General features: G+C 34.1%; 2 protein-coding genes and 1 long non-coding RNA gene across 7 annotated transcripts in view; all 3 read left to right on the top strand.

Moving 5' to 3' along the window:
• The first annotated feature begins 384 nt into the window (after positions 1 to 384).
• Positions 385 to 2,416, top strand: LOC149130407 (uncharacterized). Its single transcript, XR_016238928.1, has 3 exons — positions 385 to 453; positions 1,835 to 2,018; positions 2,267 to 2,416. It is a non-coding gene; the product is annotated as an uncharacterized LOC149130407 (long non-coding RNA).
• Positions 2,417 to 3,609: 1,193 nt separating this feature from the next.
• Positions 3,610 to 21,029, top strand: LOC106877980 (adhesion G protein-coupled receptor G2). 2 transcript variants are annotated; one of them, XM_014927055.3, is made up of 8 exons: positions 3,610 to 3,721; positions 4,032 to 4,200; positions 5,388 to 5,619; positions 6,026 to 6,197; positions 7,720 to 7,857; positions 9,772 to 9,906; positions 10,604 to 10,744; positions 11,868 to 11,989. In XM_014927055.3, exons 1-7 carry the CDS (start codon positions 3,692 to 3,694, stop codon positions 10,715 to 10,717), a joined length of 990 nt encoding a protein of 329 aa, XP_014782541.2. In that variant the 5' UTR covers positions 3,610 to 3,691; the 3' UTR covers positions 10,718 to 10,744; positions 11,868 to 11,989. The 2 variants fall into 2 exon arrangements, with proteins under 2 accessions (XP_014782541.2, XP_089201101.1); XM_089344975.1 differs by lacking the exons at positions 3,610 to 3,721; positions 4,032 to 4,200; positions 5,388 to 5,619; ... (1 more) ...; positions 7,720 to 7,857; positions 9,772 to 9,906 and adding exons at positions 12,288 to 12,411; positions 16,644 to 16,788; positions 17,908 to 17,980; positions 18,752 to 19,143; positions 19,800 to 21,029 and having other exon boundaries at positions 10,609 to 10,744.
• Positions 21,030 to 24,807: 3,778 nt separating this feature from the next.
• LOC106873848 (adhesion G protein-coupled receptor G6) overlaps positions 24,808 to 27,726 on the top strand; it is a 37,180-nt gene continuing 34,261 nt past the window's right edge. For 2 of the 4 annotated variants that reach the window (XM_089344924.1, XM_089344923.1), the window contains exons 1-3: positions 24,809 to 24,950; positions 26,908 to 27,112; positions 27,674 to 27,726. The exon at positions 27,674 to 27,726 is cut by the window's right edge and continues 19 nt beyond it. In XM_089344924.1, coding sequence (XP_089201050.1) covers positions 26,928 to 27,112; positions 27,674 to 27,726 — 238 coding nt within the window. In that variant the 5' untranslated portion in view covers positions 24,809 to 24,950; positions 26,908 to 26,927. Of the gene's footprint in view, positions 24,951 to 26,907; positions 27,113 to 27,673 lie in introns of all 4 variants that reach the window. The other 2 variants (XM_089344926.1, XM_089344925.1) reach the window with 2 other exon arrangements.

Here is a 27,726-nt window from a genome sequence, read left to right as displayed (position 1 = left end):
AAAACCAACAGTTATCTATATTTTATTACATTTCCCGTACCATATTTCAGTATAAATACATTTATACTTAAAGTTGTTATTATTTTCCACCATCCTTTCATTTCCCATCGTAGATGGGTAGGTTTGCTAGTTCTTCAATCTTTTTGTTTTGCGGTATCACAGACGATTTTCTATTTACGTTGCATGTTAAAGCTAAATTGATCGAACCTATTCCTGTTCAAACTACAACGTCAGGAGAACCATACAGAGAAATAAGCAACTAAACAGTGAACATGAACATATAGTTTGTCAGTATTCTCTAAAGAAAAATGTAGAAATTATATTACACTATAAAACAGGTTTATTTGACTTTCACGTATTTTAACTTATCTTTGATTCTTTCAGAAATTTGAGCTACAACCGTTTACGAAAAAATGATGGCGCTTTCTTATACCTTCCCAGCATAAAGAATATGTATGTACAATAATACTCTTTATTTCTTAGAAAAGTTTAACACTTTGTAAATCTAATACCATAAAGAAAGATTATCAAATTTACAATAGTTTAATGCAGTTGACAATAAATAATGATATGTTACTTTACATTTTAATAAGTCAAAATGATTATTTCCAAGTATTGTGTTTAGTCATTGTAAAGTCTGCTTCGAATTGCATGAGAGTGTCAAACATGTTCAGGGATGATGTGCGATAATTCAGAAATGACAAGTTGTCCAGGACTAATGGTAAAATGAAATGTTACTTTCTTCCTTTTTATCAAAATATATCCATATAAAATATAACGGTCAATAGCAACTCAGTATGACCAGGTAGCTTGAACCATGTTTTTGCTAATTGTTTTCGGTGCCTATGTAGTCACAAGCAGACATAAACACCCTCTCGGTCTTCCCATTCACGATTCAGTTGGGTGCCAAGGATATGACAATTGAAGGGGAGAGAGAGAGAGAGGGACGATCAACTCAAAGCTGATACTCTTTTTCAACAGAGTAGACTGGAACAATATATAAGGAAGTGTCGTGTTTAATTCACAAAGTATCAACCGGTCCGGAAATCGAAACCACAAGCTTCAGACTTACCTTTTTCTCTCTTTGTCTCAGACAAACATCGCTTTCAGTTGGGTGTATGAATGTACGTGACCAGGAATCAGCTTGGAAGCAAATCACTCTACATAGATGCAGTAGCTACTAGCGGGACCAGGACCTCTGGACCGCTCGCACTCACGTTCATTGTTGATGGCTAATATATTCTTATCTCGTAAAATGCTATGTTTGGGCGATAGGGTTGCAGTGTTTACAGGAAATCCTTAAATTTCATAGTATAAGCAATCCTTTTGAATCCTGACGGTAAATCAGTGCTCCCTGGATGCTGCACAACGATCTGAAAGCACAACCACCGCACAGCGAGGGTGCCGAGTGGCTGTATATGCTGCAACAGAAAAAAAGGACGTCTCGATTTCTCCTGATGTCTGGCAACTTTTTTAGGGACGTTACGATATTTACCAGCGGAATTTGGAACTGCATTTAGACGCAATAGTAACGCAATTACAATGAATTACAATGAAGAGGTTACAAAAACGTCAAAATCCTGCTTAAAAGTTTTCAACTGCGCCAGTGTGAATATAGGACAACAAGAGTGGCCTATCCAGATCGTCTCAGAAAGAGTAATGTGCTAGGCCAGAGGATAAGGAGAGTGTGGGATCTTTTTTTCAAAGAAGTATACAAAACAGACAAATTATAGATTTATAGTAATGATTTGACTTTTACATGCTAAAAATCCTGCGTTGCTATTGTCGCTGTTTGTTTAGTAGTACTATATGACTTTTATATTCATTGTTACAGCCTCTCTGCCAATATAGGCTATCAGTGAATGGCGGTACATTGAAGTTTAAAAGGTCCTGCAGCACATACTTGCACTGCCGTGAAGCTGTGAGAAACAATTCCCTTACGTGTAGAAAATGGTCCAATGGCGCTTCTTTTGTTGCTTGTTGCAGCGACAACTTATGCAACAAGAATGATTTCCCTGGTAAGTATTGTTAATTCCTTTACTTTTAGCGTGGTGGCTATTATTACCATTAGTCTTGGTACATTGGCGTCCATTATGGATAAATCAAATCAGCTGACCGTATTACATAACGATGAAATTTAGATTTCTCTTATGAGGATAAGATCAACATCTTTAAAACCAGTTAGACTGACGTGTACGAAAGCATTCTGGTTGTCGTTGCTGAAACTAATTTTTTTTTAACTTCTTTTTTTAAAATCGTGTTTCAGGTTGGAGAAAAGTACAGTGGTGTTTACTATTTACTGTACAACCCTTATTGGAAGTACTAAAGATCAAGTTTCGCAAAACCTTTACAAAATTTTGAATACCCCCCAAACATTGCGTAACTTGAGAATAAACCAAGTTAAGGTGACATCAAAAGGTGAAAGTAAGTAGTGAGTTTCTTAACATTTCTATCGTTATCACCCATTATAATTTCTTTACATTTTTATCGCTATCACTCATTATCATCCTTTTCATCATTGTCGGCGTCATATTCGCTGTCATAAATAGGTGTTACCATTGAAACATGACACACAGACAAACATACACACGTCTAAGTCTTATATATTACTGAATGCTGTTCTGATGACGACTATTAAGCAATGCTCTTCTTATGACGACTCTTAAGGCAGACACACATAATCACAAATGTCTCCAGAAGATCCCAACCCTCTTATACTTAATGACATATTAATTCGTGACAATTCCATGATCCTTTTACAGGTTCTTCGTAGAGGGTGAGAGATAGGAAAGTAGGTGTCACCAAACTAGAGATCTAGATCAAATACTTATATCAGAATGTTCTTTTTCATTAGTGGCACTGAAGCTGTCAGATAAGCTTTGTTAAGCCGGATGATGGATTAATTCTACCACACCGGAATGGGATTTGAACACAGAACTAAAAGTGCCTGGACTGATATTGTTTTTTTTTATCGACCTGGAAAGGAGCAAAGACAAAGTTAACCTCAGCAGAGTTTGAACCTAGAGCTCAGTGTGTCGAAACATTTTCCTGACGTCCTAACAATTCTGAAAATTCACTGTCAACAGGTTACTTTAGTTATCTCCCATTTTGATTTGGATTTTGAAGCAGCTTGTGTCAGATGCGCTTTTTTTCTTTTTACCTGTTTCTTTATATTGAAAGGGCGATTAATTCAACAAATCAGTGATTAAATTTGTAAATATATTTAGAATCCATTTATTATAACTCTCTTCACTTTTGCTGTCCCAATTCATGGCTCTAATCGTTCTTAGTTATATTTCTTTTAAAGACAATTTCGAATGTAACGTACCCATTCTTTATACATTCAGGCAGACTGGAACGTGGATATCTAATCGCTTTTGTTTTTCTTCATCACCGAAGTTATAATGATACTACTACTACTACTACTACTACTACTACTACTACTACTACTACTACTACTACTACTACTACTACTACTACTACTAATTTGATTAAAATACAATTACTTAATCACTTACCTTTACAAATATCCCTGTATTTTTATTATATAAATTACACTAAAGTCTTCTCTCATGTATATCTCATATCTTCGTTTTGTATCTTTTTCAGTGTTTTGTAATGAAGACACATCAACTTACAATGGTACATTCAATTGGCCAATGACAAAAGTAGGAACTAATGCGACGATTCGATGCCATGCAAACATAGCAACAAGACACTGGTTCGTTTGTATTGGTTTCTCTCTTCACAAATTTTGAAGTTTTCACTTTAATCTCTTTGTGAGAGAATGTTACACAGTATACTAAATAAAACGCCTACAAAGATTAAGATTATAGAATTAATGTCCGTCAGTTCAAATCATTTAACACTGGTGTCTTCCATTTTATATAGAATGTGACATAATTTTTACCTTGGTCTAACTACATCAACTAGATTATAAGAACAATTTACAACCAGATCAACGTAATTCTTGCATTCCAGTGTGATTGATGAAATAAAACGATGAGACATATTTGATAAAAATTTTTCAGTTCTTCCAGAACGGTAGCATACAAGAAATGACAACAAGTCAATATATGACATTACGAAAGTGTTCGCCATTTACCGGTATCTGGCTAAAGCCAAACATGTCTCAGTGTTTCAATACCGAGTGGATAACTCGACAACTAAAGAACATCACAAGTGAAGACATTGATAAGGGTGAGTAAAAGACGGTTTCGAAATACTCTTATAGTAGATTTATTAATAGTTTCAGGAGCAAGATGAATGTGTATGTCTTTGTATGAGTGTTCATTACGATCAACTGTATGTGTGTATGTGTATATGTTTACGATTAAAGTTATCTACCAAGTAGTAATACGTCGTAATTTTCCTTTTGAGCTCTCAGATCATGTGTTCATGTTCTCCAATGGTGGATCAATTAGAATCCGTTACGGAAAGGTTATGACAGAAGTTAATACTTAGATTTGAATTTATTAGTATATCGTTAACATTTTTAATGACTTTTTGTAGAATGGCCACGGAAATGAAGAAGTAGAAAACAATAGAGATAATCACTTTTTAAAGTTATCTCTACAGGTTTTTTTTTATAGAAAGTTGAACCAGTAATGATTTATTACGACATTTCGTATACGAAAAATCTAATTTCAGTTTCAGTAGAAATAACTTTAGAATGTTATTTAATAGCACTGCTAACACGATAGAACTCACCATTGACTTATAAAGTTCTTCATGTTCTTGGTTGCATATTATGGTTGCGTAACGAATTACGACGTCCCAACCAGAAATTGATAGAGATAATGTCGGTTCAAATCTTTGTAAATACATTACGTTATGTTGATGGTTGTAAAATATGTAAATGTTCAATGATGCAGTCTACATAGTTGCGTACCATAGAATATGAGCAATTTATCCCTTTCATCTTTTGCTGTAACACCATAAAATTTAAAATATTTCCATGAGCCTGAAATGCTGAGATTTTTTCATATGGCCTTGAGGAAGACTGAACAATATTAAGTATTAGAACTACGACCCGTTTTTTATTTTGTCATTGAAAGAATAATTTCGTCCAGAGTAACTACTCTTTATGAAGGCTGATGTATTACAGCTCATTGGATATCAATGACTCCCACATTCAAGTATGTCATACTCGAACTATAAACGATTCCATTTAATACTACAAAGTAGGAGACAGTAAGGATGTATAACAATAAGTATACAACTGATGAACTGAACATATTTAGCAATTTCTGCACTACATTAAGTTGGAGTTGTTAATCAACTCCAATGATTCATTAATTGTTCTGTTGTGTTTAATTAGCATCTAATATTTCGTCTCAAAGCGGATGTAAATTACCTTAAATTTTATTTCAAATATTCCATTGTAGGGAATGTTGAGGAGTTTTCAGCAAAGCTCCTGAATATTTCACAGCAATCAGCGTATTTCAGAGAAGAAGATATTGACTTGGCTGTAGACACACTTGAGAAAATGGTGCCATTGACATCAAATGTGTCCGTCAATATAACACTGAACAATGTTCTTCCTAGTATCAACAATATGATAAACATAACGGAGGAGATTTTGACTGTGGCAGAACAGTCTGACAGAAGTGTCAACAAGTAAAATTAAGATCACATTTGTTGTTAGTGCAGTAGCAGCAGTAGCAGTAGCAACTGCAGCGGTGGCGGCAGCGGCAGCAGCAGTGGTGGGTGCAGCGGTGGCGGCAGTAGCAGCTGTGGTAGTAGTAGGAGTAATATTGTAGTAGTAGTACTCGTTATTCTTGCTGTTGTTGTTGTTGTTGGTGGTGGTGGTGATGGTGTTGGTAGTGGTGGTTATTGTTGCGGTGGCGGTGGTGATGTTGTGGAATCAGTATTAGCAATAACAGTAACAACGACAGAAGCAACATTAACAATAGTCATGTGAAAAAAATTTTTAATCAATATAATTAGTGTAATTACACCTGTAGCTAATTAGGTAATGAAAACATGCTCTCAATTGAAACTTGATTTCTTCATCTTTCCGCAGAATGCTGGACGTTATAGAAACAATCGCAGAAAATGTTCCACTGGAAGAGCAGCAAGTCACAGCTCCATATTCTAATCTTGCTATTGGTGCTGCCAAAGTGGAGCGGGACACTTTAAATGGTCTGGTCTATGCTGTTTCATTTGGAATCAATGAAACGGAACCAAGGAGTGAGGTACAATACTTTCTCTTGACTACTCTCTTATTAACTGTTTCTTTTAAACAGCCAAGTTAATAAAATATATTAGGATGAAATATAATGTTTTTATAGTCACATAAAGTAGTTATGTTACAAAGCTCGATAGAGATTGCAATTGAAATACAAAATATAATAATATACGCAGCACACAAATTATATAACTTTGCAATAACGCTACCATAGTAATCTTTCCTACTACAAGGACACTGTCTGAATTTTGTTGAGTGGGTAGTGTCAATTACATTTGACCCCAGGACTTCAGTGATACATTTCCCTGAGCCAGAAAGAATGAAAGGCAAAGTTGACATCGGTGAAATTTGATCATGGAAGGTAAAGATTGAAGATTGTCATCTCACCGTCTTAAATTGACACAGGGAAACTACATGAACAAATATAAACCACAAATAAATATGTAACCATCCAGTCAATAATAGTTTACATACATCTTTATCACTATTTTACTGTGAAGTTTTGGGTCTTGAACTGTTCCTAAAAGCGGAAACGTATCTATATAAACGTAGAGGCGCAATGGCCCAGTGGTTAGGGCAGCGGACTCGCGATCATAGGATCGCGGTTTCGATTCCCAGACCGGGCGTTGTGAGTGTTTATTGAGTGAAAACACCTAAAAGCTCCACGAGGCTCCGGTAGGGGATGGTGGCGAACCCTGCTGTACTCTTCCACCACAACTTTCTCTCACTCTTTCTTCCTGTTTCTGTTGTGCCTGTAATTCAAAGGGTCAGCCTTGTCACACTCTGTGTCACGCTGAATATCCCCGAGAACTACGTTAAGGGTACACGTGTCTGTGGAGTGCTCAGCCACTTGCGCGTTAATTTCACGAGCAGGCTGTTCCGTTGATCGGATCAACTGGAACCCTCGACGTCGTAAGCGACGGAGTGCCAACAACAACAACAACAATCTATATAAATAAATGATCTGCCTCCTGTGTGAGCGTGCGCGTGTGTTGTGCGTGTGCCCGAGTGTGTATGAATTCTTTGTATATGCTTGTGTTGGTGTTTGTGCGTGTGTGCATCTCTTCTGGGGATTCGCTTTCTTCCTTTTCAGAGTTTCATTCCCATGCGCCCGAACATATACAAAGGCTCGCACCGCAAAGTAATTGTTATGTTAACTGTAATGTTGTAGTAATGTTTTTGTGGAAAAGTAGAAGTTACTAAAACAATAACAGGCGTAATAGTAATAATTCCTTTTTTGCAGTGGATCTCGAAGCACATAATACTCTAAATAATAACAGGAAAATATTGACTTAAAAATATTTTTGAATAGGAAAATCAAACGCTACTTGTGAGGATACTCCCTTCCAAAGGAGTTTTCAAATCTTTATCTATGTGCTTTGAAATCCACTATTCCAAGAAATAATTACTTCACTTCATGTTCTGTCATAAGATTATAAAAATCTTTATGACGTCAACAAAATTCAGTCGTAGAAGTGTTTTTCTTTTAAGTATCAATTTAATTTTTTTTTTCCATTTTCCTCCACCAGATACACAATTCACAAGTCGATGATATGATGGACTTCATTTCTTTACCAAAGAGTTTATTAAGACATCTGAAAGACGAAGAACGGTCAAACTTTTTAAGGATTTCCATGATCAGTTTGCGTGACGATAAGCTATATAGGGTAGGATACAAGAATAGAAATATTTCTTTTTTCTGGTTAACTAAAAGTTGTTTGAATTCATTCATACATTTTTGATAATGGAAGAAACAATACTAATACAATTACCAATGTTTATATGTATATAACCATTAACAGATATGGATGTATAAACACCCTCGGGCAAGCTGCACGGCACGAGTACAGACGCTCATACAAGCTGCAGCAAAAATGTGAGCATATCCACACGTGAGGTTTGGTGCGCTCATGATCACAAAGTGAGTTAGCTATTTACTTGGTGTTTATAAGAATGGGGAGGTTAAAAGTAAACTTAAGTCATCCATACCTTAAAGTAAATTAAATTAAGTTAACGGTTACTGAAAGACTCATTCTCACTGCATTGTGCGAAAGTGCATTTATATGCATGTAGGCAACTCGAGGGTCGTTCAGAAATTCTATTAATTATCTTCTCTATTAATTATCTTCTCTATTAATTATCCATAGAATACAGAGAGATTCCTCGGAGCAGAGACGGCATCTCCTGGAAATTATATTGTATGGTTTTGCATGTATAACTATAGACCAATCAATGTTGTGCTTCATTTTACTCTCCTTCAGGCGCCATATAAAATCTGCCAAAGATGTTGGATGTCTCTTATTGATTGTTTTAAAGCTGGCAATATGGTTACGATAACGATTCTTAAATGAATCAGCCGTCTGCCCAATGTAAACATAAGGACCCCTCCCCTGTGTGCACGGTACATTTATATGCAAGAACGCAACAGACGACAATAAAAATCCGGGCAGATAGACGATATGAGGATGGACAGGAAAAATAACAAAAAGACGGACAGAAAAAAACAAGGACTGGTCCTTCGTGGTCTTCTTTCTTCAGTGAAATTGCCAAGGATAATCTGGAAACTTGACTGAGGAAAGAAGGCCACGAAGGACTCGTGCTTGTTTTCCCCGTTCGTCATTTTGTTATTTTTCCATTTTATCGAATTATACGTACATGTAGCGCCGTACGTTCACTTTTTCTCACCTTGTACACATACACACACACACACACACACACACACACACACACACACACACACACACACACACACACACACACACACACACACACACATATATATATATATATATATATAAATTTAAGGAATGGAGAAAACGCATGTTATCATTGCATACTTTATTCCTACATATGTTTCAAAGGATTACAACCTGTGTGATCCATAGGGATCTTTGATATTAAAATTGTAACCTTCTCATCAGGGAAAGCATGGGAACCATCTTAAACGTAAGACATTATGACCGATTATGAAAACAATAGAGGGATAAGGTTATGACTTGATTCATTTGAAAAAAAACCGTTAGAGAATTTTGTGTTCTTTGCTACATTGGTTTCTATTAACCCATTTATTCTATCCGAAGAATTTTTATTCATTAAGATAGAAGAAATACACATAATTATATATATTTATATATATATATATATATATATATATATATATATATATATATATATATATATATATATATATTCACAAGCGTGCCCTTCAACAGTTTCAGCCACCAAATTCCTCTCACAATATTCTTGTCAACCAGAAGCTGTTGTCGAAATCACTTGTCCCAAGGTGAATATCTAAGGATTTTGAACACAGGAGACGTTGATAACCAAGAGACTTTCTTAAGTAGACAGTCATACCAGCAACTGTTATTGCTAACAATTTGGATGTAAAACCAAATTATCCATTTCTTAAAGCAAGGACAACCCTCAGCTGTGAATTTCCATCTAATATATATTGTGCTGAGTTGTTGTACTGACTGAAGCAATTATGTCTAAGGACAACAAAGCTGGTTTCATGCTTTAACATGGTAGTGATAAACACTTCTATGAATCAAATTAATTCATTTAACGATTTCTCTTTATAGGTAATGAAAATGTCCAGTACCAAAACAAATCCTAAAATTAACAGCCATATTATTGCTGTAAATATTCTTAACGTTCACGAACCAGTTACCAATCTTGATGAACCAATTAAAATATCATTCCATGTAATAGTTCCGGTAATAACTATCTATTTATTATAACTGTTGTTGTTCTTGCTGTTTCTTTTCATTTCAAGGTAATACTTCATTCCACCTGAAATAGACATGAACCACGGCGTTACAAATAGTAGAAGTAGTAGTTGTAGCAATAGTAGTTGTAGCAGTAGTAGTTGTAGCAATAGTAGTTGTAGCAGTAGTAGTTGTAGCAGTAGTTGTTGTTGTTTTAGCTGTTGCAAGTGACAATTATAACTGTATCTTTATAATGTGTGTCATGGACATGTTTTCAGTTATTTGTGTTGTATTTTAGTATCGCCAGTATATTGGTTTAATATGTATATTGCTTTCCTTGATTGCCGCTGTGTATTTTGAATTTAGTTAATTTCTTTGAGATTTCGTTGACCGTTGTTATTGTTGTTGTTGCTGTTCTTTATCTTGTGCTTGTTGTTTACCTTCATGCCATGCTTGACCCTGTAGACCTATTATAAAACACATTACAGCTGTGAACATCATGACATTTAATTGTTCATTAAACATTTCTAGAACTAATCGCTTCTTTCATTGTTATGGTGATGCAGTATAAATTAGGAGAATATACATAGATATATACGTTCACAGTGTCAATAATAATTAAACATTTATAAACATAGTTTAGTAAAGATTCATTATATGTATTTTAATTATTTGATTAAAATATCAGAATTTAAATTTTTTCCAGAATGCCACCAATCCACAATGTGTCTATTGGGATAAATCCTCTGAACATTGGTCGACAAAAGGCTGTGACATATCCAACTATGTACCTGGGAAGAAAGTATTGTGTTTCTATTAACATCTTACAAGTTTTGCTATACTAATGGTTGGTAACATTATGACATGTTGTTAATTGCCCGTAAATTGGCAATTGTGCCTATGGGTAAATAATTTCAATAACTATTAAACTTCATGTTGGTGGATATTTTAGTAGATATATGACAGTGATATTATGTAATAAGTCACTGTTGTTCTTGCTGCTGCGGCTGCTGTTTATTAGTTTAAACTCACGATGGGGTCCGTTAGGGGCACCAAGTCACCATCCTCAATAAAATGCGTAAGATTTCTTCCAACACGGATGTGAAGGACAGAAACAGTCATCTCTCCTGGATTTAATATCTATTGCGTTGAAATTATCAGAATGTTATTCTAACTAATAGATATTTAATATACAATAGATCTCCATAGCACAATAGAAATGTTTGCAGCTTAGATTTTAAAATCATTGGTCGCTTCATGATTCTCTTACAAGATCCCTCCTCACATTTACCTGAAACTTTGTGTCAATAATGCACATGTATCCAATATTTATCAGTTTTTAAAACACTTCTATTAACCATATATGACAAAAACATAGCCCTATATATTATACATATTTTAGCCAAAGCGAAGACTTGAACTCACCCAATATGTTAGTTCACTCCATACTGGTTCTACTATCACCTGACATCACAATGACGCAGATTAAATAATCAAGTCACGGATGTTGTTGCTTTCATTGTCAGTGTTTTCAGGAATATTACTGACTCAACTCAATTGTCTTTATTACTGTTTTCGTTTCTATTGTTTTTATTACCAAAATAATTCCAATTTCATACTTTTAATATATCTAGGTAACTATTCATCTTATATTGCACGTCATACGTCAGTCCTCAGTTAACGGATGGTTTCATTGAATTAGTTGTACTGATAACATATAATAAGATATACCTTCAGTGAATTTGAACTCAAGATTTAAACGCTGATGGTATATTGTACCTGAACGCAGACGTCGCTTACATACATTATAAAGATAGCGATGCTTCATATTGGAATTAAGTATCATGTAATAGAAGATGGCTCCCGCCTATATGAACACTCATAATTTATATAAGTATCGACTAGTATATAAGAAAGGAATAAGATAAGAAAAAGAGGAGCTAATACGTTGTCGTTTGTTTCTATTGCAGGATGTTTACCAGAATGAAGGAGATGTAAAAAATAAAGAACTCTTGTCTATTATTTCTAACATTGGCTGCGGAATATCATTTGTCTGTCTCATTCTGACTGTAACAATTCATGTTTATTCAAAGTAAGTATTTCAATTTCTATTTTCTTTTTATGAACTACTATCATAAACAACAAAACCTACCCAGTCAGCACAATAAACAATAAACATAATGTTTTATATCTCATACAGACTATTATACACAGCTATTATACACCATGTATATATACAAATTCTAAATACATATTTCACATATAATTTATATTTCGAATGATCATCACCGATACACACAGTTGTAATTAACTTTTGGTGCATTGAGCAAATTCTTTTAGGTTTATATTAATTAAATGTAATATTATTCTTTCTTTTTTTATTAATGCAGAAATCTATGGAAATTAATGGCTTCCAAGATTTTAGTAAATTTGTGCATTTCTTTAGCTGTCACTTATTTAATCTTTCTTGCTGGGTTCCAAGAGTATAGTACAAAACTAACAGCTGTTTGTAAGGTAAGTGAAAACTCATTTAAACCAGTGCATATTTTGTTTTATATAAAATTTATGAAAAAAGTCTAGTAACTTAAATAAATTTCATCCAGTAAGAGTCCATGTTGTAGCTGTTTCCAAATTATTCTAATAATTCTATAAATATTATATTTAATGCTTCCATTGTTCGTACTTGCATGCTTTCATTTGACCAGTGTGAGTACGTGGCTAAGTGCTTTCGACGCACCATCGACGCAAAGGTCCTGAGTTCGATACCTTGGACCAGACACTTTAATTCACGCTACTGGAATCTACACAGCTAGAAATAAATGAGTGCCACTTGTACTTTAATAGGGCCAGCTTTGTCACATTCTGTATTACGCTGAATTTTCTTGACAGCTACGATAAGGGTACACGTGTTTGTGGAGTTCTCAGCCACTTGCACGTTAATTTCACGATCACCTAATCCGTTAACTCTTTTGTTACCATATTTCTTTTGAGATGTTCTTCGTTTCTTTCAATTGATTTTAAATATAACAAAGATTTTGATTGAAAACTTTTTGAAAACAAGACATTTGTGCTACAAAGCAAGAAGCGGTTCCAGGCGGGTTGGTATCAAAAGGGTTAATCGAAACGAAAAAAACCCCTTCATTGTCGTAACCGACGTCTACTCTCTTCATTGACCACGACCTTCATATTTCCCTCTTCAAATCGTCATAGTTATTATTATTATTATTATTATTATTATTATTATTATTATTATTATTATTATTATTATTATTATTATTCAGTAGTTTTATTTTTATAACGTGCTTTCACTTCACTACCGAGCGCAGCTCTGTGCGCCTTGGGTATGTGCTGTGGTTTGCTGTGGTGCGCTTATGTTTACTGTATTGAAAGTGTTTTGCGTAGAATGTGTGCAGTACCCAGTAGTGCAATTTTCTGTATGTTATATATATTTGTAAGTCCTGGTGTTTTTGTTATGTATTTGTCTGAATATTTTTTTATTATACCTAAGGCACCTACTATGATAGGAATTGTTTCTGTTTTTAGATTCCACATTCGAGTTATCTCTATTTCCAGGTCTTTGTATTTTGAAAGTTTTTCCATTTCTTTTAGAGAAACGTTGTCATCTGCTGGTATTGAAACATCAATTAGAAGGCATTTTTTTCCTTCATGATCTTTGACAACTATATCTGGTCTATTTGCCTTAATTTCTCTATCTGTGTGTATTGGCATATCCCAGAGTATGGTTGCTTTCTCGTTTTCTGTGACCTTTTCTGGCGTGTGTTTATACCATCTTTTTTCTGTTGCTATTCCATAATGTTGGCATAGCTTCCAGTGTATATAGGTCCCAGCTCTGTCGTGTCTGTGAATATATTCCTTCTTAGCCAGGACTGGGCAGCCAGAGATAATATGATTTATTGTTTCTTGTCGATCTCCACATATTCTACAGTTACTTGTTATATTTCTTTTCATTATGTGTTTTTGGTAATTTCTGGTGGGGAGGCTTTGGTCTTGTGCAGCAATTAAAAATCCTTATTATTATTATTATTATTATTATTATTATTATTATTATTATTATTATTATTATTATTATTATTATTATTATTATTATTATTATTATTATTATTATTATTATTATTTTATGTTTGACTTTTGTTTTGCATTTGTACAAGTTGGATCCAAGTCTCACCCAGAGACCTCAGGAGACAACAAGTTAGAAGTTCATGTAGGTGTTATGCCTAGGGTACCATTTATTTCGATTTGCACATAGTGTTGTTCTCGAGAATGTTTAAGAAACCATAAGAAAATTATGTGTTTGCTTTAAAATTTGAGATCACATAGACAGTATTTTACGTAGGATATGGGCAGTTCCCATGAGCACTATCTTTTGAACTTCAGCCATTTTGGGGTTTCCTGGTATCTGAGCTAGGTAGTAATCAGCTCGTTTCGCTGTCATTCCCAGGGCACCTATGACAATAGGTATTGTTTTCGTCTTCAGATTCCACATTTTATTATTATTATTATTATTATTATTATTATTATTATTATTATTATTATTATTATTATTATTATTATTCAGTAGTTTTATTTTTATAACGTGCTTTCACTTCACTACCGAGCGCAGCTCTGTGCGCCTTGGGTATGTGCTGTGGTTTGCTGTGGTGCTCTTACGTTTACTGTATTGAAAGTGTTTTGCGTAGAATGTGTGCAGTACCCAGTAGTGCAATTTTCTGTATGTTATATATATTTGTAAGTCCTGGTGTTTTTGTTATGTATTTGTCTGAATATTTTTTTTATTATACCTAAGGCACCTACTATGATAGGAATTGTTTCTGTTTTTAGATTCCACATTCGAGTTATCTCTATTTCCAGGTCTTTGTATTTTGAAAGTTTTTCCATTTCTTTTAGAGAAACGTTGTCATCTGCTGGTATTGAAACATCAATTAGAAGGCATTTTTTTCCTTCATGATCTTTGACAACTATATCTGGTCTATTTGCCTTAATTTCTCTATCTGTGTGTATTGGCATATCCCAGAGTATGGTTGCTTTCTCGTTTTCTGTGACCTTTTCTGGCGTGTGTTTATACCATCTTTTTTCTGTTGCTATTCCTATTATTATTATTATTATTATTATTATTATTATTATTATTATTATTATTATTATTATTATTATTATTATTATTATTATTATTATTATTATTATTATTATTATTTTATGTTTGACTTTTGTTTTGCATTTGTACAAGTTGGATCCAAGTCTCACCCAGAGACCTCAAGAGACAACAAGTTAGAAGTTCATGTAGGTGTTATGCCTAGGGTACCATATATTTGGATTTGTACAGTTTTGTTCAAGTGAATGTTTAAGAAACCATAAGAAAATTATGTGTTTGCTTTAAAATTTGAGATCACATAGACAGTATTTTACGTAGGATATGGGCAGTTCCCATGAGCACTATCTTTTGAACTTCAGCCATTTTGGAGTTTCCTGGAATCTGATCTAGGTAGTAATCAGCCCGTTTCGCTGTCATTCCCAGGGCACCTATGACAATAGGTATTGTTTTCGTCTTCAGATTCCACATTTTGCTAATTTCTATTTCAAGATCTTTATATTTGCTCAGTTTTTGGTAGGTCTTGACAGATACGTTTATATCGATTGGGATAGTCATATCAATGAGGAGGCATGATTTTTTTCTGAAGTCTTTCAGTATGATGTCTGGCCTATTTGCGTCTATCTTTCTGTCAGTTTGAATGGTGAAGTTCCAGAGGAGTGCAATGTGATCATTTTCAAGTACTGGGGGTGGTTTGTGTTCCCACCAGTTTTTATCATGGGGCAAGTCCAGGTTTTTGCATATTATCCAGTGAATATATTGTGCAGCTCTATCATGCCTGTTGAGATACTCTGTAGGCGCAAGCAGACTGCACATGGAGACAACATGATCGATGGTCTCATTTTGTTGTTGGTATATACGACATAATGGGGAGCTGCCGTTCTTTAATATGTTGGCCTGGTAGTTCTTTGTAGGTAGGCATTGATCTTGGGCTGCTATGATAAACCCCTCTGTTTCTGATTTCAAGCCAGAGGCCATTAACCATTGGTGGGTAAGGGTTTTGTCAATATCTGCATTATTCGCTCTCTTTGGGTATTTGCCATTGAGAGGTTTTCCATGCCATTTCCCAGTCATAATAGCTAAGGCAGCAATTTTAGCACGGGTTTTCAAGCGCTTAGCTTTTTCTGCAGGTGTTTCTAGTTCGTCTAATTCTTGAATTTGTTGCAATTGGAATTCACTTAGATATTCCTTTGCCTGTTTTGTTACTGAGTAAGATGCTTTCTTGCTTTCATATTTTAAGACAAGTTTTAGCATCCATATTATTATTATCGTTATTATTATTATCATCCTCTTCCTCCTCATTATTATTATTATTATTATTATTATTATTATTATTATTATTATTATTATTATTATTATTATTAGTAGTAGTAGTAGTAGTAGTAGTAGTAGTAGTAGTAGTAGTAGTAGTAGGTAATGGTAATATGCTGAATTGGTAAAAACACGAAACGAAATTCCCTTTTATATTGAATGACCTTTTTTCTGAATTTTCTGTTGAAATTTCAGTAAGGTCTGTTTTAATATTTATCCCTCTGTGGTCAATAATATAAAATATCAATTAAGGCCTAACACCTCTGCAAAATAATATATATTCAATGCCTTGAGTCTGTGTTACATATCATTAACTTTGTTGTTTTTGTAGGCAGTGGCTGCTTTGTTACACTACTTCCTTCTGACATCTTTCCTGTGGATGACTGTAGAAGCAATTCATGTTTATCTAGGCGTGGTTCTTGTGTTCAATACATATCAGTCATCTTTTATCAAAAAGTGTTCAATTGTGGTCTTGGGTATGTATAACAGTTTTCTGCCAATTTCTCACCCATTTCGTCACACTCTCACACGCACACACATATGTTCTTTCTCTTTCTCTCTTTGTCTCTAACTATCTATTTCACACACACGCTGTGTTAAAGTTTTGTACTTGAGAATTAGTTGATGGGAAAAGGGTTCACTCACTAATTTCATTGAATCAAAAATGGCGAAAGAATAAACTTTCATGGGCTTTGAACACTAAAGTGCCGAACTAAACATTTTAAATCATGTCTTTCGGAATTATTTAAATGGGAGTTACCCAGTAGGGGTTCAGTTTACTTTCCTCCATTATTCTTTTCTAATGTTACAGAACGTATGGACAAGCATGACTGTTGAGCACCTAGGGTGGTGCTCTATGTCCGCAATCCTCTCCATCATTATCAATCTTACAACCTTTAAAAACAATTTTGAGGCTAGAAATTAAATTCCTATTGCTTAAAAACAGCCAGTCTAGATGACCGATTTGTCTCAGTAAAATCCAGATTGATAAACCCAGATACATTAAATACAAAGTATAATCATCACTCCCGGATCGATGTTGTTTTCCACTCGGTCAGTGCTGGTCAGGCAAACATATAATTGAAGACATTTTATGTATAACCATCATATATTTACTCTCTTCAAAAACGCATGACTACATACATCCTTCTGCCGTCATCAACGATCAACGGTCCGACGAGTTCATCTTTTAAACACACAGGTGTGTTAATGTCTAAAACTACAACACTTACTCTTTTGCACTTTCACCTAAGGCACCAGGTAATTTGCAAAGAAGTTAATGAGAGTGAATTTTTGTTGTCTTCCATGTAGTTCAGTCTTTACACCATTGTCCAGAACGTCCAGTATATTTTTAATTTCTTTCTTATTCACTGAAACACATAGTTGATAGAATCGAAGTTCTATGTTAGTCGTAAGTATTTCTAGAAGCCAAAGGAGCAAATATTAGAGTGACCTGTTCGTTTTACGAAATAAAATATTGATTTCTTTGGGGAAAAACATAACTAACTACATTGATTCAAATGTGATATATTTATGATTTTAAAATTTCATTAACATTTACATATATTTATTCATTTTGTAATTATCGTTGTCAGGTCTTCCAGCTGTCATTGTCATAATTACTTTGTCAATTAACAACACTAACAATTATGTCAGAAGTGAACAAGTGTAAGTACTTATGTGTTTTATTACCCTGATGTTATCTGGTCTCCAAAACTAGTATTGCTACTCTTATTTACAAGATGACTATTGCAGAATAATGAAGAAGCTACCTTCTGATTCCTGGTAGCTACACACTGATAATGTTTTATTTACTTTCTGAGTGTCTCATCTGCTCCAGCATTTAATTTAATAAGACTAAATATCTTTCGGCACACAGCTTTCAAAAATATGGATGTAAGTAATATACAAAAATAAAACAAAATGACGTACATTTTTCAATTTAATTATTTCATAGTATAGACCATATTTCATCAATAGCAAATTAAGTTTTTTTTCCATGCTAATATTAGCATGCTCGAATCTAGACAGATGTTGGTAACTTTCCGGCGACACTTCAAGCTACTGTTCGGTGCAATCGTACAGACGGAAACGGCAGTGAACTATTGTTCCTAACTTGATGGCCTACCACGTCTCTCGGTGGCTTATGCGGAATACTACCAAAAGCCGATAACTGTCGAGACTGCACAAGGTGTACATCGCATTCTGGTCTACTCAACGAGTTTTATGTAGACATGCCAGACTTATTCACCGTTGTCCTCGCAGATGTCTACCCAAACTGACAGCAGAATGGGAGAATTTAGTTTTCTAAGCCAAAGAATAGTAATTCTGATGAGGGACGGCTTGTACAGTGGAGGAAAGGAGAACGTAATTCAAAATTCCCGGCCCATAACGTTAATCAAGTCGGAATCTAACAACTGGATTTGTATTTCTTTGTAGCTGTTGGTTATCCGGTACATCTTTCTATGCTGCTTTTCTGGTTCCCGTGGTGATCATTCTTCTCTTCAACTTTACCATGTTTTCTGTCGTTATGTGGAAACTTAAATCAATGCAGGATGACAAAAAATTTGAACACAAAACAAAGAAAGTACGTGTTTTTGGCGTCGTTGGATTGTGTGTCCTTCTTGGATTCCCCTGGATCTTAGCATTCTTCGCTTTTGGTGAAGCTGCTGAAGCGTTTCAGTTTCTCTTTGCCATCTTCAATACCCTTCAAGGAATGTTCATCTTCATGTGTTACTGTATATACAAAAAAGATACCAGGGATGTCATTTGCCAGTTTCTACGTGAACGAAAAGCATGGAAGCTGAGGGAAGATCCCAAGAATATAAAAAGTAAGTGTAATGTGGTCTCTTTTATTCCTAGAGTCACAAAAACCAATATTATCATAATGTTACTATCAATATCATCACTTTTAGGATAGACTTCGTCATAAATATCAACTCCACTGTCATCATCATCATCATCGTCATCATCTTCAATATATATAAGTATATATTCTCCAGTATAAATGTGTATATAAATATCTTAAGATAAATATAATATTATTATTTATATTATTATATTTATCTTAAGATATTTACTTTACTTTATATTATACTCATTTATTGTGCTTTTAATTATTAATTTTTCTATATGTGATAGTGGATTTTCATCGATGAGTTCTTGAAACTTGGTTATTTTCCCTAAAACTATATATTTTATATATATTTTATCTACAAAGCTCAATTTAATTCTAATTTTTTATAAATTGATTTTAATTGAGTTTTTACCTGTAATTTTGGATTTTGTCCCTAATATTATTATTATTATTATATATATATATATATATATATATATATATATATATATATATATACAACCATGCAAACCTTTAACCAAGTAGAACTAAACTGCTCATCTTTTTATATAAATTTTTATATAAAATAAGGTCCAGGAATTATTGTCTTTAAAAATTGATATTCATATAATTTTCGCATTATGTTTCCAGGTTCAAGCTCCGGTAATGAAACAGGAGGTAAAACAGCAGAAACGAACATTTAAATGAAAATCAAGAAAATGTCTTTGAGACTTTAAAATGTATTCGATATAACGTAGCTTTTGTTTTTACCTGTCAAGCCAACACGATACAACTAAGAGACTGTATTATCCGAAACAATGTAACCTGAAAGAAGTTTAAATGCATGACTTTTGGTTGAAATGCAAAAAGGCTGAAAAGCCTGTTTCATTTCAAACACAGTAAATATATTGTAACTGCCAATTTCATATTTCCTTCTTTACTTCCACTGTAATATATATATATGCGTGTGTGTGTGTGTGTGTGTGTGTGTGTGTGTGTGTGTGTGTGTGTGTGTGTGTGTGGTTGTTTGTTTGTGTGTTGTCGCGTGTGCGATTGTGCGTGAGTGTATGCGCGTCTGTTTGTTCAAAAGTCACATTTGATATTGTTTTTCTTCAAAAGACTAAATTTTTCTTATATTATATTAAACATGCTTTCATATAACGTAGCTATATTTTTCCCTGTCAATACAACGTTATGCACCTAAGAAAACATAATTTTAAGGTACGTTAAATTGCATGACCGTTGGATGACATTTTCAAGCTGCCAGCTTCAACATATACTTTCTCAGTGTAATCTTGAAAATGTCATCCAACAGTCATGCAATTTAACGTAGCTTAAAATTGCTTTATATTTTTTTTAGGTGCATAGCGTTGTATTAACATGATAGATCGCTGACCACTACACACATTTTTTTCTCTCCTTGTTTCTTTGTGTTCCTTTCTGTGGAAGAGCGTAGGCTCGAAACGTTAAAGACTTTTTCAATTCCCGAGCGTTATACTAATACATCTGTTTGTTTTCTACACCACCTGTCTTCGTCTGTTGATTTTTTGTGAATTCTCCCTATATATATATGAACAGATTTCGGAGCACCGATGAACTTTTATGTAAATATATCAACTTAAAGATATTACAAGGTCTATTACAATGGGCAATAACAAGTGGACTCTCACCTTTTATCTCTCATGTTCCTCCCTCCTTTAATTTCTTCTTTGTGATATAATTCTTGGGAAAGAATATATTTGCGGCTGAAGATAGCTTTATACTATCAATTATATACCAATAATGATGCAACAACTATAAAGCTTGAAACACGTGTACCGCAGAATCATTTGTGTTTTGTTTTTATTTTTACGTTTTCAATTTATGCATATATATATATATATATATATATATATATATATATATATATATATATATATATATATATATATATATATATATATATATATATATATATATATATCTTCTTATATTACGTTAATCATGCTTTCACATAAGTAGCTTTATTTTAACCTATCATCACAATGCTATGCAGCTGAGAGACTGTATATTCCAAAATAATGTAATCGAAACAATGTTCAGATCCTGGCTATTGGTTGATCTTGATTTAAAATTCTATATAGGCATATTTTCTTGCAGCAAACGTCTATTAAATTTTCAATGTAATCTTTGTTGTAATTTCCAGTGTAAGCTTCAATGTAATCGTTTCTGAATAAATAAATTAAACCTGCTTTGTGACTACAATCCGTTATTTTGTTGAAACCCTGTAATGCTGCAATTTAAGTGGAAATAGTTTCAGGAGAGTGAGAGAGAAAGAAAGAGGGTGGAAAGAGAGAGGAAGTAAAGAGAGTGTGAGAGAGAAGGAAAGAGAGAGAGGGGGAGAGAGGGAAAGAAAGAAAGAAAGAAAGAAAGAAAGAAAGAAAGAAAGAAAGTCAGTAATTCGGCTTTTCTCTTATCCTCATCCATGAGTTGACTCTTCGACGTGCGCCGCCCACTCTGATGTTTGCCCGAATTTTCCTTGCAACCATCAACTTGGATCTGCCATAAGACATCTGCATCGCTGAAGCAATTACGTAAATATGTAGCAAACAGTTGAGAAGTTCCGGTTTAAACAGCAATATATGTACGATGGTTCCAGGAGTGAACTACTTGACAGCAAAACCACTTGGAAAACAATAGTTAAGTAGACATTTAATGTAGAAAGCTAGAGAGATAGACAAACAGGCAGGCAGTTATATATATATATATATATATATATATATATATATATATATATATATATATATATATATATATATATATATATATACATATATATACATATGTATATATATATATATCATCCTTTTGTTATTTACACCACCTGTCCTCGTCTGTTGTTGTTTTTTCGTACATTCTCCCATATATATATATATATATATATATATATATATATATATATATATATATATATATACACATACATACACACATATATATATATATATATATATATATATATATATATATATATATATATATATATATATATATATATATACCTCTCTGTCTTTCTCCCTGTGTTTCTATATTAAATCTCTACTATTTATACAGAAAGCCTGAAAGATAGAGGTGGGGGTGAAGGTGCATAGTTCAGTGGTTAGAGCGTCGGGCTTACGATCATGAGGTTGTGAGTTCCATTCCCTGACCGGGCCTCGTTATCGTCCAGCTAACATTCCAGTCTAGGAAAACAGGACGAATGCTGCCGTTGATTACGGCCAAGAGGCCATCGTCTCTAGCTAGCTATGTGACACACATACCTGTGTCCATTACAACCTTCGAACAGGGGAGATCAGCAGCTTCCCCTTGCTGGCTCAACATCCACAGACAAGTTTCGGGGTATTTGCCCCTATTGAATGTGGAGTAGACGAACCCAGCAGGCGTCGCTGCTGACCGTCTGTTCGAAGTTTTATTTACCTATGTTAAGTGGAATATGTCCACTGGTCTTCAAATGTGTGTATATATATATATATAAATCTGCAATAGTGCCTGTGTGGAAAGTAGCTTGCTTACGAACCACATGATTCCAGGTTCAGTCCCACTGCACGGTACCTTTTACAAGTGTTTTCTACAATAGCCTCGGGCTAACCGAACCCTAACGGCGATAAAATTGTTAAACTGTTACGTAATAAAAAGAGAAAATTGGGTATCAATATTATCAACAAGATTCATACAGAGACAGATTGTTCAACAAGATATTACATAAATACTACAAACTGTAAAGTGTCGACTACCTTCTGTAGAGGGTTAATATATATTATAATAGACATTGTGAGTGTTGAGGGTGGGTGTATAAACACTGCTATTGGAATTTTCATAATAGTATGTGGGCATCTATATCTTCTCCAGTCGCTTATTGTTTCAAGATATCTTGCCAACTGACAACCGTAGTAACAGGTATGAAAACATTAGCAAAAGCAGTGAGAAAAACGGTAGCGTCGGCAGCGGCGGCGGCGGCTGCTGTGACGGCGGCGGCGGTGGCTGCTGTGACAGCGGCGGCAGTTGAGTAGTGTCAAGGCAATTCAGAACACAATTGAAGGCGGTGACGGCAGTGTGAAGAGTCTAAACGGTGGAAGTGGCTACAACTGAGGCCATGCTGGAGCACCGCCTTTGGTCGAACAAATCGATCCCAGGACTTATTCTTTGTAAGCCTAGTACTTTATTCTGTCGATGTCTTTTGCCGAACCGCTGAGTTATAGGGACGTAAACACACCAGCATTTGTTGTCAAGCGATGTTTGGGGGACAAACATAGACACATAAACATACATACACACATACATTATATATATATATATATATATATATATATATATATACATATATACGACGGTCTTCTTTCAGTTTCCGTCTACCAAATCCACTCGCAAGGCTTTGGTCGGCCTGAGGCTATAGTAGAAGACACTTATCCAAGGTGCCACGCAGTGGGACTGAACCTGGAACCATGTGGTTGGTAAAGCTAATCTGGCACCTTCTCTCCAAATGCAAATGATGACCCCACCAGCCCTCCTTCCACACGTCATCGCCCTACAACTAAACACCCTCAACGCACTGTACGCGCCCGCCTCTCTTACCACCTTAAAGTTATAATGACCCAATTCAAAGTTCTCTATGTAGACCCAACAATTAAACCTCTGCCCTCTCAGCCCGCCAACGTCTTTCACGGACTACGAGACTACCAAGAGTTAAGTGTCAAACACTCTTTTCTGTAAGGGATCAATAGACATTTTAAGCGGAGATATTTTTGGTAACATTTTAATTTCAGTAAGCACACGGCTAACGAATTAAAGAATTGATGTTGTGAATGGTGTATAAATATACATAAAAATATATATCAATATATTATAAATTAACTACCAACAAAAATAATTGGTAAGCTAACTCAAAAAATCATCACCAAAATAGCAGAAAAAACGACAGTGAAGATATTCAGACTCTTCAAGAATCGATCCTTTTGGTTATATTAATAATAATAAAGGAGTTACGACGCAAAAACGTATATATTCAAATGAACATATTTCTCTTCTTCAATATATATTTCAGTATAAAGAATTCATTAAGAGACTTAATAAATCAAAATTTCTTTACACATCTTCAGGAATAAATGTAGTTTTTCTGATGTCATATTTATTCCTGAAGATGTGTAAAGACATTTTGATTTATTAAGTCTCTTAATGAATTCTTTATACTGAAATATATATTGAAGAAGATAAATATGTTCATTTAATTATATACGTTTTTGCGTCGTAATTCCTTTATTATTATTAATATAAAAATATATATTAATTTCTAGTGCTGGCTGGCAATGGATGAGCGCCACTATATTAAGCAAACTTCGTATTGCGCATAGGGCAATCAACCAGCAATTTAGAAAAGTGGATCGTTCAGGTAATTTCAGTGGATTGCTGGTTTTCGGAATCAGGTCTCATATTCAGTGTTTTTGTTCAAATAAATGATGAAGAATGCTAGATGAATATTAATGTTACAAAGGGGGAAAACGGATGCATTTTCCAGACAATAACATACACTACCGAATAACATGCATCTACTGGACATACAGCCGCTGACGTTGAGAAAAAAAAAACACTTAAAAAGTAATTACAACTAAGATTCGTATTCAGTTTGCTTATAGGATGCAGCTGCAATTTTAAACAGTAAATCTCCGAGGAAACAGAATAGGCGAGACTGTATTAAGTGTTATATTAAATATTATAAATATTGAAAAAATTACAATTGATGTCATATTTGGATCCGGCATTATAGAGGTGAGTCAATTCTGTTACTTTCCTTTTAAGATTTGATATTTAAATACACACACACTCATACACACTACATCTAACGCCTAAACGCACACATGATTTATTTATTAATCTATAAGTCTTTCTGTCCTTATCTATCTTTCTACCTATCAACATATACATAAATACATACGTGTATCTATCTATCTATCTATCTATCTATCTATCTATCTATCTATCTATCTATCTATCTATCTATCTATCTCTCTCATTCTCTCTCTCTCTCTCTCTCTATATATATATATATATATATATATATATATATATATATATACATACAAACATACATACATACAGTATGATTCTATCTGAACATATAGCCATTTTTATTTGTTCCTCACCTCTCAAATTTAAAAAAAAAATCACTTGCTTTTCGTTATTCTTGAGGTTACACACTTTTTGCTCTTTGACCTTTACGTCTCATCTGTATGGAGCAGCACTTCCCAAATTATTCTTCACCTGTGGAAGAGTGCCACTTGCGGTGTCTTCTCAACTCTAGCTTGTATCCGCTGCCCTATCTATTTCCTTGAGGACTCTTCAGCTTTATAGTTCCCAGGTCTATATTTTGTGGGAAATAGCGCACCGGCCTAACTTCAAAGTCGTCGCGGCAACCGACTTCAGAGGGGAAAGAGGCCGAGATAAGGCTATCGTCTACCATATACAGATGCTTGGGTTTCTTTACCTGGTGTGAAATATTATGCCTGCCCTGAGAGGCCCCTGTGAATTCGACGACCATGATTGTTTTTGCACTCCAGGAGAAGAGGAACAAGTTTTGTCGGAATGATGTTACTGCTATCTTCCTTCAGGTCCACTTTCATCTCCCTGTCTGAGGTTGAATACAAAATTTTGTTCTCATCTTCCTTTAGAAAACCGATACCTTTTGGTGGTGATGGCTGGTGTTTATTAACCTTCATCTAGTGAGTCATGAAACATTAAGTGCTCTGAAGATTTTGCTTTTGGGTGCAGAGAGCTGTGTTCGAAAGGCAATCACTAAAGATTTCTCGGATACTAAATTGAAAGAAATGATTTTTGTAAGTGTTGTAGGGATATACAATGTTAAGGTGGTAAAACCTGTTCTACTTGATTTCGATTTTTTTTTTGTGTTGATAGATCTATTTAAACGTTTCATGTATTAACTTCATTAAATTCAATTACATTCAGTTGACAGGTTTTGAGATATAAATTTGGTGATTTGCAATAGATTTTAACTTTTATGTGTGAGGGTGCACACCTAACTCGAAGTGCCCCAGGGCTACAAGTTTTCAATCTATTTTCCTTTCAGTACGATTCAAATAAGGACACAATCGGTTTTGGAGCCTGTCAGTCACCTGCCTGACGGGGAGAAGGATGTCTGTATATTACAATATAATATAGACACGATGGATGGATGTATTATTTCTGAAACGCATGTCATACTGAACTCTGAAAGCCTATATATGTTGATTTATATATATATATATATATATATATATATATATATATATATATATATGTATATATATATGTATGTATATATATATATATATATAAATCAACAAAATAGGCTTTTTGTATATATTTGTATATATTTGTATATATATATATATATATATATATATATATATATATATATATAATATAGACGCGATGGATGGATGTATTATTTCTGAAACGCATGTCATACTGAACTCTGAAAGCCTATATATGTTGATTTATATACATATATATATATGTTGATTTATATATACAAATGTGTATGCGTGTGTTTGTGTGTTTCAGTTTTTATTTGACATTATGACTCATTAAAAAATTATCTATAATTATACGCTTCAGATTGGTTTCTCAAGTTTCCGAAACAGGACACAATCTTTGTTTTTCGAGGAATCTGCAATATGAAAGAAATAATACTGGAGTGTCTGATATTTTGTATTTCCCTCATTTACAGATTAATCTACGCATGAAAATATGATCCGGCAAAATCTTTATTTTGTGTTGATACTTTACATGAGTTTAATTTTGGAAATCCATGCTGCTTCAGACCTTTGCACAATACATAGCTGTCTGTGTGATGGTCGGCAACTAGCTTGTAGAAATTGTAGTAACCTCAATCTGACATCTGTCCCACAAAATAGTACAAATGTTATTTGTTTGTAAGTATTAGACAAATTTTACATATTTTCCACATTCAATGTTTTACACACTTCTTCGTGTTGTTCTCAACGAATACTTTATGGTGTAGGTTTCACAGCTGTATTACTTGCAGGGAAGTCATGTAGACTGTTTCTAAGTGCATATGGAGTCTATAATTTGCATGTTTAAGCGGCTTACCAAGACATGAACGCTCAGATTGTTTTTAACGGAAAGTTGCCTCACGAAATTCTGACCGACAAAGTGATGCTCCTGATCCCACAATATTTCCAGTATTCTTTGCGGATCTTTCTGATTTGGCGGACACCACTTGTTTTCTTAACGAAACACTTTCAAACTTGGGACACTGGTAGAATGTGTCATATAAAACATCTTTTATTCTTAGTGTTGTTGAGAAAAGTTTATCTTTTTAAAGTTATTTCGTGTTAAAATTGTCGTATTGTCATTTTAAAGCATCGTTAGTGCTAGTCCTTCTCTTCCTGCATTTCATTGCATATGATATTTAGTATTTCATCACAAATGTATTTTGTTTTATACTTTTTCATTTCTTATTTACTTTACAGAGATCTATCCAATAATCAAATCTCATATATTAAAAATGGATCCTTCGATAATC

The sequence above is a fragment of the Octopus bimaculoides genome, chromosome 29, assembly GCF_046866305.1.
Source record: "Octopus bimaculoides isolate indiv1 chromosome 29, ASM4686630v1, whole genome shotgun sequence".
Lineage (NCBI taxonomy): Eukaryota > Metazoa > Mollusca > Cephalopoda > Octopoda > Octopodidae > Octopus > Octopus bimaculoides.
This window is presented reverse-complemented; position numbering and strand designations above follow the sequence as displayed.